We start from the raw sequence: 16,399 nt of genomic DNA, 5'->3' as shown, positions 1-16,399 counted from the left end.
TAATTCTTTAATCTTCTCATTTCCTAATCAAACAAAAAAAAAAAAATGCACAACACATCACCGATTTAAAACAAACAAAACCCCATTAAATACATCAAACAACAACAACGAGAGAGAAAACACACAGGAAGCGAAATCTCCCTCCTCCCCCCGGCTGCCGTAGTTCCTGTGTCGTCACCGCCGCGTCATCCGAGCAGCCAATGGCAGCCAATCTTTATTCGCGGCCGCGTCCAATCACAGCCGCCGTCGTTGCGACGTCACCCAGCGCAGCCTCACATCCGGTCATATATAGCCTGCCACGAGTTAGCGGCGAATTTGGAGAGTGTCCATTTTGAGCAGCGGGTCGGCGTCTCCGGTATTTTTTCCCCCACAAAGTAAGCACGCTTTAATATTTACTATTATTATATATTATCAGTATTATTATTTAGTATTTTAATATATCAAACAAAACACTTTTTAAAGCAGCTTCATTTAATTGTGGTTTTTTTTTTAATATATGGTTATAAATGATGCTAGCTTTTGTGTGTTAGCATCGTTAGCTGCTAGCTGCGAGCTAACTATGCTAACGCAGTTATTGTTGCAGAATCCACTCAACCCACGTGGTTTGTGTGCAGCAGTGTATGTTACAGTTTGTTTGTGGTGGTTTGTTGACTGTTTATCTGATTAAGCTGTTAGCCGTTAGCTGCTAGCTGTTAGCCGCTAGCTTGCTAGCCAGGCCTCCTGCTTCTCAAGAGCGGCAACCAAAAGCAAAGCGCGGTGCTGTGGAACACACTGGACCTCCAACACAGCCAATGTGCAGCTGAGTTACAGCTCTACCCAGCATGCATCGCTGCAAACACAAAGCTAGGAAGCTGTAATGGAGGCTAAACGTGCAGCATGTAAGCTAGCAGAGGAACAATGTTAGCATTGATGCATGCTTGGCTGTGCAGCTGCTCTCAGGTCTGCACCCTCCCCCTCCTCTTCCTCCTCCTCCTCCTCTTCCTCCAGCTTCCCTTCTGTTGTGCACATGCATTAAAGGCAGAAAAAGGCTCCACAATGAAAGATGCCCCTCCCCCAACACCCCCTGCATGCTCTTTGTTATGTCATTTACCCACACATGTGTTTTTGTGTCTTCTCAGTTTCTTTAAGAGCCCACCGTCAGAATGGCAGACGCTGAGAATCTCCTCATGGAGACATCGGACCAGAACGGCAACGAGGAGGAGGAAGACCAGAACGGAGCCGAGCAGGAGCTGATGGCCGGAGAGGAGGAGGAGGAGGAGGACTGCCAGGACGGCCTGGACATCCAGGAGGACATCCCGGAAGACATCCAGGAAGACATCCAGGACAACGGCGCTGAAGGGGCCGATGGGGCAGATGGTGCTGAAGTCGCAGAAGGAGGCGAGGGTGTCGAGGGTGCGGATGGAGGAAAGATTGACGCCAGCAAAGGAGAGGAGGATGCTGGGTGAGTGTTGGGTTTGTCTGAGGATAGGGCTGCAGCAGACAGAGTGGATCTGGTCCTCGGTGAGCAGGGAGGTGTTAGAACACGTGTTCAGGGAATGAAGACGCCAAGTGTCTCTGTTAAAGACTAACGTAACAGTGGGAGGAAAGCAGAGAGGGAAACACCGGCTCTTATTTCAAAACATTTGAGTTTTCCTGATCGATCAATGTTGCGGCGTCTCTGAAGAAGTATAGAAACTAATGCACCACAAAGAAAACATCGAGCTACTTTGATCCATCACAAAGTGGAGATGAAACAGATGGGAGATGTGTTTTCATTTTCTAAACAAACCTGTTAGTGTGGGTTTTACACTGAGTTGCTGAACCTGCATCAAAGAGACCATTACACTGATGTGAATGTCAACGTCTGGCGGGAAGTAAACAGATTATTTCATATCGGTGACCCGTAACTCCACATGTTTGGTTTTCAGTAAATATTCTTGTCAAGAAACAAAATGCACAATCCTGTGGATGAATTAAACAAGGGACATCAACTCGACGGCAACTTGCTCAACAACTTGAGCTTGTTTTTGAGCCCCTAAAGAAACTTTTGCATAAACTTCCAATGCAACTGATAGAATGGTGCAGATGATGGGAAAGGACAGCTGAGATTTGACTGAGGCGATGCAGAATGACCTTAATAAGTGAATTAAAGTACACTGTCTCAGTAATCGTTCCTGTGGTTTAAAAATGGCAATTAACACCAAGGTGTCCTTATGTGTTTGCAGGAAAATGTTCGTGGGCGGCCTCAGCTGGGACACGAGTAAAAAGGACCTCAAGGATTACTTCAGTAAGTACGGCGAGGTGTCGGACTGCACCATCAAGATGGACTCCAACACCGGCAGATCCCGAGGCTTCGGCTTCGTCCTCTTCAAGGAGGCCGCCAGCGTTGAAAAGGTGAGTTATCTGATCTGCCTTAAAACTGTTTTACACATGTCGTCTCTCCAGTGGTGATTTATTTGGATGAGATTGAGGAAATGGTGACATGATGCTGTCTGAGTGGAAGCACAACATGATTAACCTTCTGAACCTCTGGGAGTTTGGGTTATTCTTTTAGCTCCTGACACATTTTACTTGTGTTTACTTTACTGCAAAATAAAAGTCCTGCACCTTGATGGAAAAAACACAATCATGACGAGAAGCAGAGAGAACTCAAACACGTCTGTTGTGCAGAATAAAACTGTTACAATGACACAAAAAGGAAAAAAGTTGAATTTATTTAACAAAACACTGGAACCTATATCTTCAACATTTCTCCTCAAGGGAAAATGGGAGGCTCCATGTGCTATATTCATTTATTTATTTTTTACAGAATCTGATTAAAGCAGACGTTTTATTTGAGGCCAAATTTTAAATTGGACGTGTAGAATAAAATGTTTTGATGAAATATTACAATTTTAAGCTTAGATTCTGTCGTTTTCTCTGACGTCACACATGATGTGTTCAAGGACTGTCAAAAAGAAGAGTCTGACAATAGTGATGCTTTTAAAGCCTCTGGTTGTGATTAACGGTGGAGTTGTGGCGATTTATTTAGAGAAAACATATTTTCAATCCCGCGTCAGGTTTTCCAGTTCGGAGGGCAAACGTCTGGTTCTTTCATTTGAAAGGTTGTTGTTTAAAGTTTCTGCAGATCAGATCATGTTTTAATACTCGTATAGAAGACTCAACACGAGCTGTTGCTGCAGAAACATCTGACTAAAAAAATGCAGCGTCAATTTAATGAGCATGCTGAGACAATCTAGTCACGTCGCCCAAAGGAACTTCTAAAAGTCACTTCTCCAAGATAAATACATGAGAGGCTTTTGACCCGGCGTTGCTGTGTGTTAGCGCTCTGTGCTAACTATGCTATCTCTTTTGTCTGCAGGTTCTAGAGCAGAAGGAACACAAACTGGACGGACGTCCGATCGACCCCAAGAAGGCCATGGCCATGAAGAAGGAGCCCGTCAAGAAGATCTTTGTCGGGGGGTTGAACCCAGAGGCGACGGAGGACGCCATCAGGGAATATTTCGGGGCCTTCGGAGAGGTCAGTTTTACAGACCACTGACCAAAACCGTTATACTCGTGCATTGAAATTTGAAGGAATACATTCATGTTTTATTTTGTCCTTGAGCCTAATATATTAAGATTCTGGCTGATAACTAAGTGACGTGTTTCCTATGGTAAAGAATACTGAATTTGCTCAGAAATGGTCTCCCTCACAAGAGTGTCTGATATTCTACCAAATGTTCATCACTCTAAGGCTATTTTATTTGTCATTTAAAAACAAATGACAGTCTTTTTATTTTTTTTTATTATTTATTTTATATAAATGTTCTGGTCTCATAATGTGCAAATTCATAAATGTCGAGCTTGTGGTTGAAATATTTGAGGAAACTTGATAAAACACTACATGTTGGTACGAACCAGTAGGGAAAAAAATCTCAAAGTTTCATCAATTGGCAATGTTTGTCATCAGACATTTCAACACAAACCTTCTTCTTCTTCTTCTAGATCGAAACAATCGAGCTTCCCATCGACCCAAAATCGAAGAAAAGGAGGGGTTTCATCTTCATCACCTACAAAGACGAAGCCAGCGTCAAGAAGTGTCTGGAGAAGAAATACCACACCATCCAGGGCGGCAGGGTAAAACACCTTTTTTTTAATCTTCCAGCGATGTGGTTTGTTGGGTCATGATTCAGGACGGGAGGTTGTAGGTTTGAATGAATCGCTGTCCCAGATGCATTTATCTGTCCTTTCAAACCACTCAGTCTCTTAAGCTGGATTTCCGCAGATAAGTTCTTGATATCGGTCCCAGTACGGCTTTTAAAGGCGTTAAAAGGTTCCTTCAACCCGTTGTTTGCATATTCATGAAACATCTGTTTCATCTATAAAACAGCAAACGCGTTGAAATGAAAGAACATCCTTGTTTGTGTCCCTGCGACCACATTCAGTGCTGCATATTTACTGCTGCACATTGTAATGAATGAAATGCAGGAGGAGAGCGTCTGTCTCCACCGTAGATCATCTGTTGAGTTGGTCTGAAAGTTCCCGTACGGTCACAACTGATTCACTTTCTGATTGGAGAGTTTCCTTTGGGAGAAATAGTCCCTGGGATTTATTTTAGATTCTGCTCCCTTCTGTCGAAATGTAATTTTCTTAAAGATTATAAAGTCCCTTCAGGTAAAAACTGTCTTTAGTGAGTGATGTCATTCAATCACAGCTTAATCCCACAGCATCAAAGAGGAGAGTATTGTTTTTTTCTTCACCTCTGCACCTTTTTTTAAACATTTTTAAGCAACAAATTACATTTAAGATGTGTTTATTTTTTTAAGAACCATAATTAAATTCCACCTGTTAAACATGGAAATGAAAATAAGTAAAGAATATTTGCGGAGAAAAAAACAACTTTACTTTCTCTACACGTGTCTGATACCTGTAGTTTCTTTGCATATAAATATTTGATAAAGTCAGAGTGAGGCTTCTCGTGTTTAAAAAGCGATGACAGTTTGGCAACATTTACTCACAAGAGTCAAATGTGTGAAGGAAGTTTGTTATTGTTTTCATTGCAGTTCTGTTCCTGTAAAGTCATGATCATCACGTGTGTTTGTTCGTCCTCCACAGTGTGAGCTGAAGATCGCCCAGCCAAAGGAGGTGTACCAGCAGCAGCAGTACGGGACGGGGCGCGGTGGCGGAGGAGGTGGTGGTGGAGGTTATGGAGCCCGAGGAGGCAGAGGACGTGGAGGTAAGGAAAGAGAATCTGTTTCTTCTTCTGTTTTGGGCTTTTCACGTCCCGACTAGTGAAAGATGAGCCGCCCCACATTCTGTTAGAACACTTTACTATAATTGAAAACCTTCAAAGTGTTTTTTTTTTTGTTTTTTTCACATTGCACTCTAACTTGTATTAATAATACTACATTTTATTTGTATGGCGCTTCAAAATGTACCTAAAGAACTGTTACTTGGTAAAAGCAACAATGTAAACAAAGCAGATGACATAACGAATAAAAACAAACATCACATAATAAGCATATTAATCTAGATGAACTTTGTGGTCCTTATTGTTTTTAATAGTTTTAATCTTTGTGTCTCAGGTCAGGGTCAGGGCTGGAACCAGAGCTACGGAAACTACTGGAACCCGGGATACGGTAACCAGAGCTACGGCTACAGTGGATACGGAGGCTACGGCGGCAACTACGACTACTCTTCTGGTTACTATGGATACGGTCCCGGATATGACTACAGTGAGTACATGCACAAAAACCTTCATGAACAGTTTAGAAATGGTCAGATGACTACGAAGTACAGATCGATGCGTTGGTACAAGTTAAACGGGCCGTCATTTATCTTATGTTGCTGTGAAAACGTCTCCTTTATTCAACTTTCTCTCCAAAAGCTACATTTGATCTCATAACTTTATATTTACCTTCACCCAGCACTCATTTTTACTGATTAGAGCTTAAACGCATCATCGTAATAACTAAATGCAACCTACTTTAACGTTAACTTATCTCGCCTCCTGCTGATTTAACAAAGATATTGCGTTGAAATTGGACAATTGTGGTTTATTATCCTTCTACAGATGTAAATTATAAATATAATCTATTGTCCTTATAACCAACTGCAGAATAAATCGCATCTGGCCGACACCGATTCCGTTTAATGAGCATGTAGTGGTTTAAATATGACTCAATATATTGTGTCTTTTGCATCCTTTATTTTATTAAAATGCTCCTATGTTAACTAAAATTAAATTCTGATTTAATTATATCTTTCAGCTCACTCTAGCATGAGAACAAGAATACAGATTAATAAACAACAGCAGGAAATGCATCAGTCTGAGAGAAAGAAAGCAAATGTATGTATTTCCAAAAATATTCCTTTAGAGTTTTATGAGGAGATCAATACCAGTCTGATGTCTGTGTGTCAGGAGTTACTGATAGAACACTTGTGAAGAGGACTAACCTGTTGACTAGATGAGGATGAGTCATTCTAGAGGTGGTGCTTACGTTTCTTTGCATTCACACATGATTGATGACAAACAACTCTTCTCGCACTCAAAACTTAGGTGAACAATAATATTAACCCCAAGTCTCCTGTCACAAGTGTTAATGTGGGGGGGGGATTGAGGCTCTACGTGCTTTAAATATTGAATTAACCACCTCTACTTAAAACCTCTCCTCCTTTCTGCTCTGTGTTCAGCAGCATTTCAGTCGAAGTTTTACTGAATTTTTGTCACATGACTGTTGGTCTCAGGAGAATCAATCATGGCTTCATAGTTGCTCTGATGAGCTCAGAATTTAATGTTTTTTTACAGAATCTGGTTAAAGTAAACTGTTTATTGATGGCGAGATTTTAAATGAGACATGTAGAATAAAATATCACAAAGATGATTACTTTTTTTAATTATTTTTTTTAAAGCTTCTGGCTGTGAAACAGTGTAGTTTGCATCGCTTAAAGAAAACATGCTTTTTTTGGGGGGTTCAGGGTTTAAATTATGATATTGATCCGTGTCTGACCTGTTTATCCCCCCCCATCAGACCAGGGCAACGGCAGCTACGGGAAAACTCCAAGACGGGGGGGACATCAGACCTACAAGCCATACTGATGATCACATGACAGCGCAAGGTATTTATCATTACATCACATTACAGTCATGTAGCAGACGCTTTTATCCAAAGCGACTTACAGGAAGTGTATTCAAGAGAACTACTAGTCACCAGAGGTCATCAGTGCATCTCCTTTCTTAAACAAGCATCTAAAAGCATAAACCAGAGCAAAGGTACAGTGCAGAGGCAGATTACTATTGTCCCTCCAGAAGTCAAATACACATAGTCCATCCTTTACACTCTTTAACCCCGAAGTCATGGTTCAGTTTTCAAACATTAGATGACAAAAATAAATCCTGATTAGTTGATTATACACTAATGTAAACATCGTGAAGCATATTATGAGACATTTCTGCTAATAGATCTCCCGAAATCCAAGGACTCAATGATCATTTATTGTCTTTATTGATGGAAAAACGGACCGTTGTCGAGCCATAATCCATACTGATCCCCTTCATGGTTCTTCAAACATTTGAACCTTTAGGATTAATTACAGTTTAACGTTAACCATCAAAGTGTGAAAAAGAACTCTTAATGCCGATTGTTCTCTTCTGATATTCAGTCAAATATGAGATCAGGACATTTGTGCTTTTCTAATCTCAATCAGTGTTAAAATCAATCAGAGAGCTAGTAACGTTAGCAGCACCGCTAACGGCTAACAAACGGAGGTTCAGTTCAGTGACATTATGATGCGTTCAGGCTCTGTTCAGTGAAAATGAGTATTGGTTGAAGGTAAACTAACATTATCATGTGTTGACTGAATAAATCCAGTAGTTTGAAGGAGGTGTTTTCACATTAATATAAAATAGATATCAGAGATGAATTATGATGTTTAACTTCCTAACACTAGCTCTGAGATTATAACACATCAATAACACTACTAATGACGATCTGTTTTAATCCATAAAAATACATTATTTTATTTCCTTATTTGAATTGTGTTTTATGAAGGAAAGACACTATAAATTACTATAACAAAGTAAAAGGATTTGATTAACTGACTTCAGAGTGTTAATTTTATTTTTTTTGCCCGCTTAAAACAAGACCGGGTATCTCTAAAAGTTATATTTGCTTTTCTTTTATCGACTAAATTCAGTCGTATCCGATTAAGTTCCTCAAGGAAAACATGACAAACAAAAACAGTCCTGCAACAAAATTCCAAATGTTTAAGATAATTATTTTCTCAACATGTTGTCTTATAATTAAGTTTTTTGGAATGAAACCGTTGTGACTGAATACGATGTGTCGTCCCTCAGGACTCCAGTGATCCAGTGAGACCGACTGCTGGATGGACACACTGGGCATGACTCGACCTCTTTTATGACAGAAGACCATTTGTACAGAAAACAACCGAAATGTAACTTTTTTTTTTTTTTATCCTATCATTTTTAGGTTTTACTTTTCCCTTTGGTGTTTTTTTTTTTTTTTTTTTCTTCGTCCCCCTTCCACATTTCCATCAATGGAAGTGTAATTTTTACTGTACTTTTTGGTACCTGTTTTGATTCTAATGTATTGTAAGGCTTGTATTTTACATGTTTGCTGGCTTTACAGGTTGAAATCTTGGCGCTGTAAAGGAGCTTTTTTTGACAAAAAATAAACAGTTTTCAGTAATTTTTTTTTTTTTTTTGGGGGGGGTTCTGATGCTTCCAGGTTTCGGTGGTGGAAGATAAGAAAGTAGTTGGAACGGGTTTAGGACTTAAAATTCAGTTGTCGACATGTTTTTGTTTTTTTTCTTGGTCTTTTGTCGCCACACAATCCAATGATCAATAATGAAGGAATGTGAAGCTCAACACTTTTCACGTTCCCTCATTTGGTATCCCCCTCTGTTTATGTGGAATCCAGTGTACCAAGATAATTTTAACTCTTACAATTCCTTAAATTTTCAACAACTGCCTGCACGCTTATTTCTTCCAGGTCGTTCTGAATTCACAAAGGTATTAAAACGTCTGGAAAGCATACAGATGAATGGGATGTAATGGGGAGGGGGCGGGGCTTAAAACAACTATTTGACCTCATGCTACTGTGGCATGACTTCCTGTTTAAATCTACATACCTTTATACATAACAAGCAAACAATTGTTTAAGTTTCTATGCTGGTTTAGTTTTGTGTTTTGTCAAGTGTCACTGGTTTTTTAGAAGTAACCGCTTTGAAGTTTAAATGTCTGCTTAGGTTTTTTTTTGTTTTGTTTTTTGTCTTTAAAGACTTTCAGACCACTGGAGTCTCCTCAGCTAGTGTCTCTGGCAATTTATTAGTAATAAACATTCTCGTTTGTAATATTTTTGTGTACTTCTAATGCTTAATGTTACTGATAATTATGATCCTGAAGAAAAGGAAACGGTAGACTTTTGACTCTGGTGCTCAAAAACGTTCTGTCTTCAGGACTTACGGGTGTAGAAGAAGATTATTTGTCCTCAAAACACATCGAAAGGCCAGAGGTTGGATTGTTTAACAAATTGAACAAATCACAATTGGAATAGATTGCAGAAGATAAACTTACACGTTTCAATAGGTAAATTAAGTTTAAGGAAAGTGGGGATTTTTGTTAGAGGTTGTTTCACCAAGAGGGTTAGACTGCTTCAGGAGCGCGTCTCGTTGTCTCCAGGCGTTCTCGGTTCTTATGCGATTTAAACGTTTTGTTCTCAAATATAAAAAGGGTGAGCAAATACCCGTCTGGTGACCTTTAGAAACTTGATTCACTTTAAAGTGAGACGACTAAATGTCTTCACTAGGGATGGATTTATATCCCAACCTCAGCTTTTTACTTCACACCTCAAAAATGAAAGTGTTGCATTTGTGAAGATTATCTTGACGAGCAAAACCTGTGAGTATCAAACCTTTTTTTTATTTTTCACAGATTATTTTCTGCAAAAACCTAAATTACAATGAAAGTCAGTTTTTGGTAACTTCCTATTTGACAAAAAATATGTCTCATCCATTCAGTACTCACTCAAACATAAACAGCAAAGATTTCTAGCACATTTGTAATCTTTTAGTTCATTTTCTTTTACCAAGATAAGTCAAAATACTGTTAAAATCTACTTTGGAGCAAAATCGTGTTATGCAGGAATTCAACTGCAGAACATAAATACCTGGAATAAACTTTTTATTATAAGGTCTGTACAGTTAAAGGTTTGGAAGTCTGCTAGGGGTGATTATAAGCAGATTTAATGAAAATACAGTCATTGTTTTTGTGGTTATGGATTTTGAAAACTGAGTTGTGTTTCAAACCAAAAAAAGGAAATGAGAATTTCTCTCCTAGAGGACACAATGTCCTTTCACATCCCTGCAGTGGTGGGGGTAGAGGTATGCGGGTTCGAACCCCGAGGCCGCATGGGGCCCTTCTCCAAAACAGTGGTTTACATGTTGATTCATATCATAACTTTTATAACAAGTGTCCATGAATGCCACATTCCAAAAAATCAATTAACTACTATTTTATACTTTATGTTTAAACATGTAGAAACCGTGAGTTCTGAACCATATAACCATAAAGCTATCAGATACATCACTTCACGACATGCATGATCAGATTGTTAAATCCTCAATATTAATTAACAATAACTCTTTTACATAAAGTGAATCTTCCTATATGTCCTTGAACTCAAAATACTGATTGCCGTGTGTTAAAATCTACTTAGGAGCAAAACTGTGTTAAGCAGGAATTCAACTGCAGACCAAATACCTGGAATAAACTTTTTATTATAAGGTGTGGAAGGAAAACATAAGTTTACTAAATGATGCCTACAGTCTTTAGGGATGATTATAAGCAGATTTAATGAAAATACAGTCATTGATTTTGAAAACTGAGTTGTGTTTCAAAACAAAAAAAGAAATGAGAATTTTCTCTCCTGGAGGACACAATGTCCTTTCACATCCCTGCAGTGGTGGGGGTAGAGGTATGTGGGTTCGAACCCCGAGGCCGCATGGGGCCCTTCTCCAAAACAACAGTGGTTTCCATGTTGATTCATATCATAACTTTTATAACAAGTGTCCATGAATGCCACATTCAAAAAAATCAATTAACTACTATTTTATACATCACTTAAGACATGCATGATCAGATTAATTGATAAATTAAAGATTATGTCTTTCACATAAAGGTGTATATTCATATATGTCCTTGAACTCATCAGTGGTCACGAGTTTCCGTAGTGTAGTGGTTATCACGTTCGCCTAACACGCGAAAGGTCCCCGGTTCGAGACCGGGCGGAAACATGTTTTTTTCTCGCCCTCTGATTGGCCAACACTGATAGGAAATATATATTTAAAGACATAAATATATATTTAAGACTTAAATATATATTTATGTCTTTAAATATATATTTAAGTCTTTAAATATATATTTGTCTTAAATATATATTTAAGTCTTTAAATATATATTTATGTCTTTAAATATATATTTAAGTCTTTAATATATATTTATGTCTTAAATATATATTTATGTCTTAAATATATATTTAAGTCTTTAAATATATTTAAGTCTTTAAATATATATTTAAGTCTTTAATATATATTTATGTCTTAAATATATATTTAAGTCTTTAAATATATATTTAAGTCTTTAAATATATATTTAAGTCTTTATATTTATGTCTTTAAATATATATTTATGTCTTTAAATATATATTTAAGTCTTTAAATATATATTTAAGTCTTTAAATATATATTTAAGTCTTTAATATATATTTATGTCTTTAAATATATATTTATGTCTTAAATATTTATTTATAGTCTTTAAATATATATTTAAGTCTTTAATATATATTAATATATATTTATGTCTTTAAATTATGTCTTAAATATATATTTATATATTTATGTCTTTATATATATATATTTATGTCTTTAAATATATATTTAAGTCTTTATATATATATTTATGTCTTTAAATATATATTTAAGTCTTTAATATATATTTATGTCTTTAAATATATATTTAAGTCTTTAAATATATATTTAAGTCTTTAAATATATATTTAAGTCTTATATTTATATATTTTATGTCTTTAAATAAATATATATGTCTTAAATATATATTCAAGTCTTTAATATATATTTATGTCTTAAATATATATTTCAGTCTTTAAATATATATTTAAGTCTTAAATATATATTTATGTCTTTAAATATATATTTATGTCTTTAAATATATATTTATGTCTTTAAATATATATTTATGTCTTAAATATATATTTAAGTCTTATTTAAGTCTTTAATATATTTATGTCTTTAAATATATATTTATGTCTTAAATATATATTTATGTCTTAAATATTTATTTATGTCTTAAAATATATATTTAAGTCTTTAACTTAGCCACCCGGCTCTACACTATCAGTGTTTGTTTTGGTAAAAAACATACATAATGTTTTGGACACATTTAGTTCTCGACAGCATTGCTTTAACCATGCTGTTACAGTTGAACTCTGGTGTCCATCATATATACATTGCTCATCATATATTATTATTTTCTGTGTCATACTGGCATTAACATTGAAACATTTTAACATTCTGTTTAGTGTCAGATGAACTTCCATGTTCTCCAGAGAAGACTTCAACCTCCAAGTCAACCAACACTGAAACCACCAATTCCCAGAGAGCTTCAGGTAAGGGTTTGAATGTTGTTACAGGCTGAGATACTGTCCACTATACTATTGATCAGGGACATCTGTGGACATCTGAGGTGTCTTTTTGAAGACATATGTCATGTGTATATGTTGGTAATGGTTGCAACTTTTGCCATGGTGTTACGAATGTTCAAGAACCCAGACACACAAAGTCACATATGTCCCTCCTCGTTAGTATAGTGGACAGTATCTCCGCCTGTCACGCGGAAGACCGGGGTTCGATTCCCCGACGGGGAGTAACTTTTATTTTTTATTTTAATTTTTTTATTTTTTTAACATACATACATTTGGATTTTCTAAAACATATGTACACAAATTTAGCACATTTTAAACTGCTTTTAATGCGGAAATATACACATACACATATAAAACTGGACACTTATGAACACAATCAATTAGTCAAAGTGTATTATCTTTTCATCTTAGTTGCTAATTATATAATTTATATTCCTTCCATAAATCTTACATTTTTATCCTCTAGCCCTGCGTCACACTTGAGACATGTACAAGAAGGCAGACAAAGTTGTCCACATATGTCCCTCCTCGTTAGTATAGTGGACAGTATCTCCGCCTGTCACGCGGAAGACCGGGGTTCGATTCCCCGACGGGGAGTAACTTTTTCATTTTTTTTTTTTTTAAACATGCATACATTTGGATTTTCTAAAACATATGTACACAAATTAAGCACATTTTTAATTCAATTATTTAGTATAGCCCAGAATCACTAATTACAAATTTGCCTAGGAGGGCTTTACAATCTGTACACGAGACATCCTCTGTCCTTAGACCCTCACATCCTCTGTCCTTACACCCTCACATCCTCTGTCCTTACACCCTCACATCCTCTGTCCTTAGACCCTCACATCCTCTGTCCTTACACCCTCACATCCTCTGTCCTTACACCCTCACATCCTCTGTCCTTACACCCTCACATCCTCTGTCCTTAGACATCCTCTGTCCATCCATCCTCTGTCCTTACACCCTCACATCCTCTGTCCTTACACCCTCACATCCTCTGTCCTTACACCCTCACATCCTCTGTCCTTAGACCCTCACATCCTCTGTCCTTACACCCTCACATCCTCTGTCCTTAGACCCTCACATCCTCTGTCCTTACACCCTCACATCCTCTGTCCTTAAACCCTCACATCCTCTGTCCTTAGACCCTCACATCCTCACTCGACCCTCACATCCTCTGTCCTTAAACCCTCACATCCTCTGTCCTTAAAAACATCCCTGTCCTTAACACATCCTCTGGAGTCCTTAAAATCCTCTGGAAGAACATCCTCTGGGATCCTCTGTCCTTAGACCCTCACATCCTCTGTCCAACCCTCACATCCTCTGATCCTTCTCCCAGGATGGACAGAATGCAATAGATGTCATGTGTACAGAATGAACAACATAACAGAGATACAACACATTCAATGTATAGAAGTCAAAATGATTACAGAATAAAATAAGAGATACAACACATTCAATGTATATGACATAAAAATATAATAAGACTACTTATAATAACAGCAGCAATTATTATCGTAGAATTATAATTATGAAATAGGGATAGTAATGTGATTAATAATAATAATCGAAGTAGCAGTGGGTGTTAGTCGGCTCACAGCAGGAGGCACCTGGACCATGGTCCAGGTACCACAACGATTCATGGAAACCTGCAGAGCGAGAAAGCAAAAAGGGCTTCAGGGTGGAAGCAAAGCTGAATATGCTTAATGGTACAGGTAATAGTAATAGTAATGTGACTAATAATAATAATGGTGGTAGCAGTGGTGTCAGCAGGGCCGTAGCAGGATGCACGACCACGGTCCAGGTACAGCCACGATTTATAGAAGCCTGCGAAGCGAGAAAGCACAAAGACTCCAGGGTACAAGCAAGTCAATAAGCGTAATAGTACAGGCAATAATAATAGTAATGTGACTAATAATGATAGTGGTAGTAGTAGTGGGTGTCAGCAGGGCCTCAGTAGGTGGCACGATGACAGTCCAAATATAACCCCGATTCCTGGGAACCTGCGAGGCGAGAAAGCACAAGAACTCCGGGGAAGAAGCAAAATCAGTAATGTGCATAAATAGGAGATTAATACATAAAGAAGGAGGGAGAGAGGAGGAGAGAGGAGCTCAGTGTATCCTAGGTAGTCCCCCGGCTGTCTAGGCATATAGCAGCATATCTAGAGGGGCTGGACCAAGGCGAACCTGAACCAGCCCTAACTATAAGCGCTATCAAAAAGGAAGGTCTTAAGCCTGCTCTTAAAAGTGGTGAGTGTGTCTGCCCCCCGGACTGAAACTGGAACCTGGTTCCACAGAAGAGGAGCCTGATAACTGAAGGCTCTGGCTCCCATCCTACTTTTACATACTCTAGGAACCACAAGTAACCCTGCATTGATTGAGCACAGCTCTCTAGTTGGGTAATATGGAACTATAAGTTCCTTAAGATAAGACGGTGCCTGGCCAGTTAGAGCTTTGTAGGTAAGTAAAAGAATTTTAAATTCTATTCTTGATTTAACAGGGAGCCAGTGCAGAGAAGCCAATACTGGAGTAATATGATCTATTTTCTTAGTTTTTGTTAGAACACGTGCTGCAGCATTCTGGATCAACTGTAAAGATTTAAGAGACTTATTAGAGCAGCCTGATAATAAGGAGTTACAGTAATCTAGTCTAGAGGTAACAAATGCATGAACTAGTTTTTCTGCATCGCTTTGAGACGGGATTTGCCTGATTTTCGAAATGTTACGTAAATGAAAAAAGGCTGTCCTTGAGATCTGTTTTATATAAGAGTTAAAAGACAGATCCTGGTCAAAGATAACTCTGAGGTTCTTAACGATAGTGCTGGATGCTAGAGCAATGCCATCTAGAGAAACTATATCGTTAGATAATTGATTTCGAAGGTGATCTGGGCCTGGTAGAATAACAGTTTTGTTGATGTTTAACATCAAGAAGTTACAGGTCATCCAGGTTTTTATGTCCTTAAGTCATGCTTGAAGTTTAGAGAAATGGTTAGTTTTGTCTGGCTTAATCGATAGATATAACTGGGTATCATCTGCATAACAATGAAAGTTTATTGAGTGTTTTCTGATAATATCCCCTAAAGGAAACATATATAAGGTGAATAAAATTGGTCCAAGAACAGACCCCTGTGGAACTCCGTGACTGACTTTGGTTTTCATTGAGGTTTCATTGTTTACATATACAAACTGAGATCAGTCTGATAAATACGACTTAAACCAACTAAAACCAGCAAGTGCGGTTCCTTTAATGCCTATAAGATGCTCCAGTCTCTGTAATAAGATCTGATGGTCAATGGTATCAAATGCAGCACTAAGGTCTAACAATATACAAGTACAGAGACAAGTCCTTTGTCTGAAGCTATTAGAAGGTCATTGGTAATTTTCACCAGTGCCGTCTCTGTGCTATGATTCATTCTATATCCTGACTGAAAATCCTCAAATAAACTATTGTTATGCATAAAGTCACACAGCTGATTTGCTACTGCTTTCTCAAGGATCTTAGAGCGGAACGGAAGGTTAGATATAGGTCTATAGTTAGATATAGTCTATAGTTAGATATAGGTCTATAGTTAGATATAGGTCTATAGTTAGATATAGTCTATAGTTAGATATAGGTCTATAGTTAGATATAGTCTATAGTTAGATATAGTCTATAGTTAGATATAGTCTATAGTTAGATATAGTCTATAGTTAG

General features: G+C 37.6%; 1 protein-coding gene and 3 non-coding genes across 5 annotated transcripts; all 4 read left to right on the top strand.

The window, feature by feature from the left end:
- Positions 1–284: 284 nt before the first annotated feature.
- LOC129113370 (heterogeneous nuclear ribonucleoprotein A/B-like) lies at positions 285–9,336 on the top strand. Of its 2 annotated transcripts, none has more exons than XM_054625612.1 (9): positions 285–374; positions 1,119–1,441; positions 2,205–2,373; positions 3,341–3,499; positions 3,967–4,098; positions 5,077–5,197; positions 5,547–5,696; positions 6,993–7,080; positions 8,326–9,336. In XM_054625612.1, the coding sequence occupies exons 2-8, from the start codon at positions 1,143–1,145 to the stop codon at positions 7,058–7,060; spliced, it is 1,098 nt and encodes a 365-aa protein (XP_054481587.1). In that variant the 5' UTR covers positions 285–374; positions 1,119–1,142; the 3' UTR covers positions 7,061–7,080; positions 8,326–9,336. The 2 variants fall into 2 exon arrangements, with proteins under 2 accessions (XP_054481587.1, XP_054481586.1); XM_054625611.1 differs by having other exon boundaries at positions 8,318–9,336.
- Positions 9,337–11,204: 1,868 nt separating this feature from the next.
- trnav-aac (transfer RNA valine (anticodon AAC)) lies at positions 11,205–11,277 on the top strand. The gene has a single exon. It is a non-coding gene; the product is annotated as a tRNA-Val (tRNA).
- A 1,577-nt stretch (positions 11,278–12,854) lies between these two features.
- Positions 12,855–12,926, top strand: trnad-guc (transfer RNA aspartic acid (anticodon GUC)). The gene has a single exon. It is a non-coding gene; the product is annotated as a tRNA-Asp (tRNA).
- A 303-nt stretch (positions 12,927–13,229) lies between these two features.
- trnad-guc (transfer RNA aspartic acid (anticodon GUC)) lies at positions 13,230–13,301 on the top strand. The gene has a single exon. It is a non-coding gene; the product is annotated as a tRNA-Asp (tRNA).
- The last annotated feature ends 3,098 nt before the right edge of the window (positions 13,302–16,399 follow it).

The sequence above is a fragment of the Anoplopoma fimbria genome, chromosome 24 (genome assembly GCF_027596085.1).
Source record: "Anoplopoma fimbria isolate UVic2021 breed Golden Eagle Sablefish chromosome 24, Afim_UVic_2022, whole genome shotgun sequence".
Lineage (NCBI taxonomy): Eukaryota > Metazoa > Chordata > Actinopteri > Perciformes > Anoplopomatidae > Anoplopoma > Anoplopoma fimbria.
The sequence above is the reverse complement of the archived record's forward strand: the minus strand, read 5'-3'. Positions and strand labels throughout refer to the sequence as shown.

Excerpts from the sequence above, each read along its gene's own strand:
- LOC129113370 (XM_054625612.1), top strand. The coding sequence starts at position 1,143 with ATGGCAGACGCTGAGAATCTCCTCATGGAGACATCGGACCAGAACGGC. Across the intron at positions 1,442-2,204 it reads AAAGGAGAGGAGGATGCTGG|GAAAATGTTCGTGGGCGGCC; the intron begins GTGAGTGTTGGG and ends ATGTGTTTGCAG. Across the intron at positions 4,099-5,076 it reads ACACCATCCAGGGCGGCAGG|TGTGAGCTGAAGATCGCCCA; the intron begins GTAAAACACCTT and ends CGTCCTCCACAG.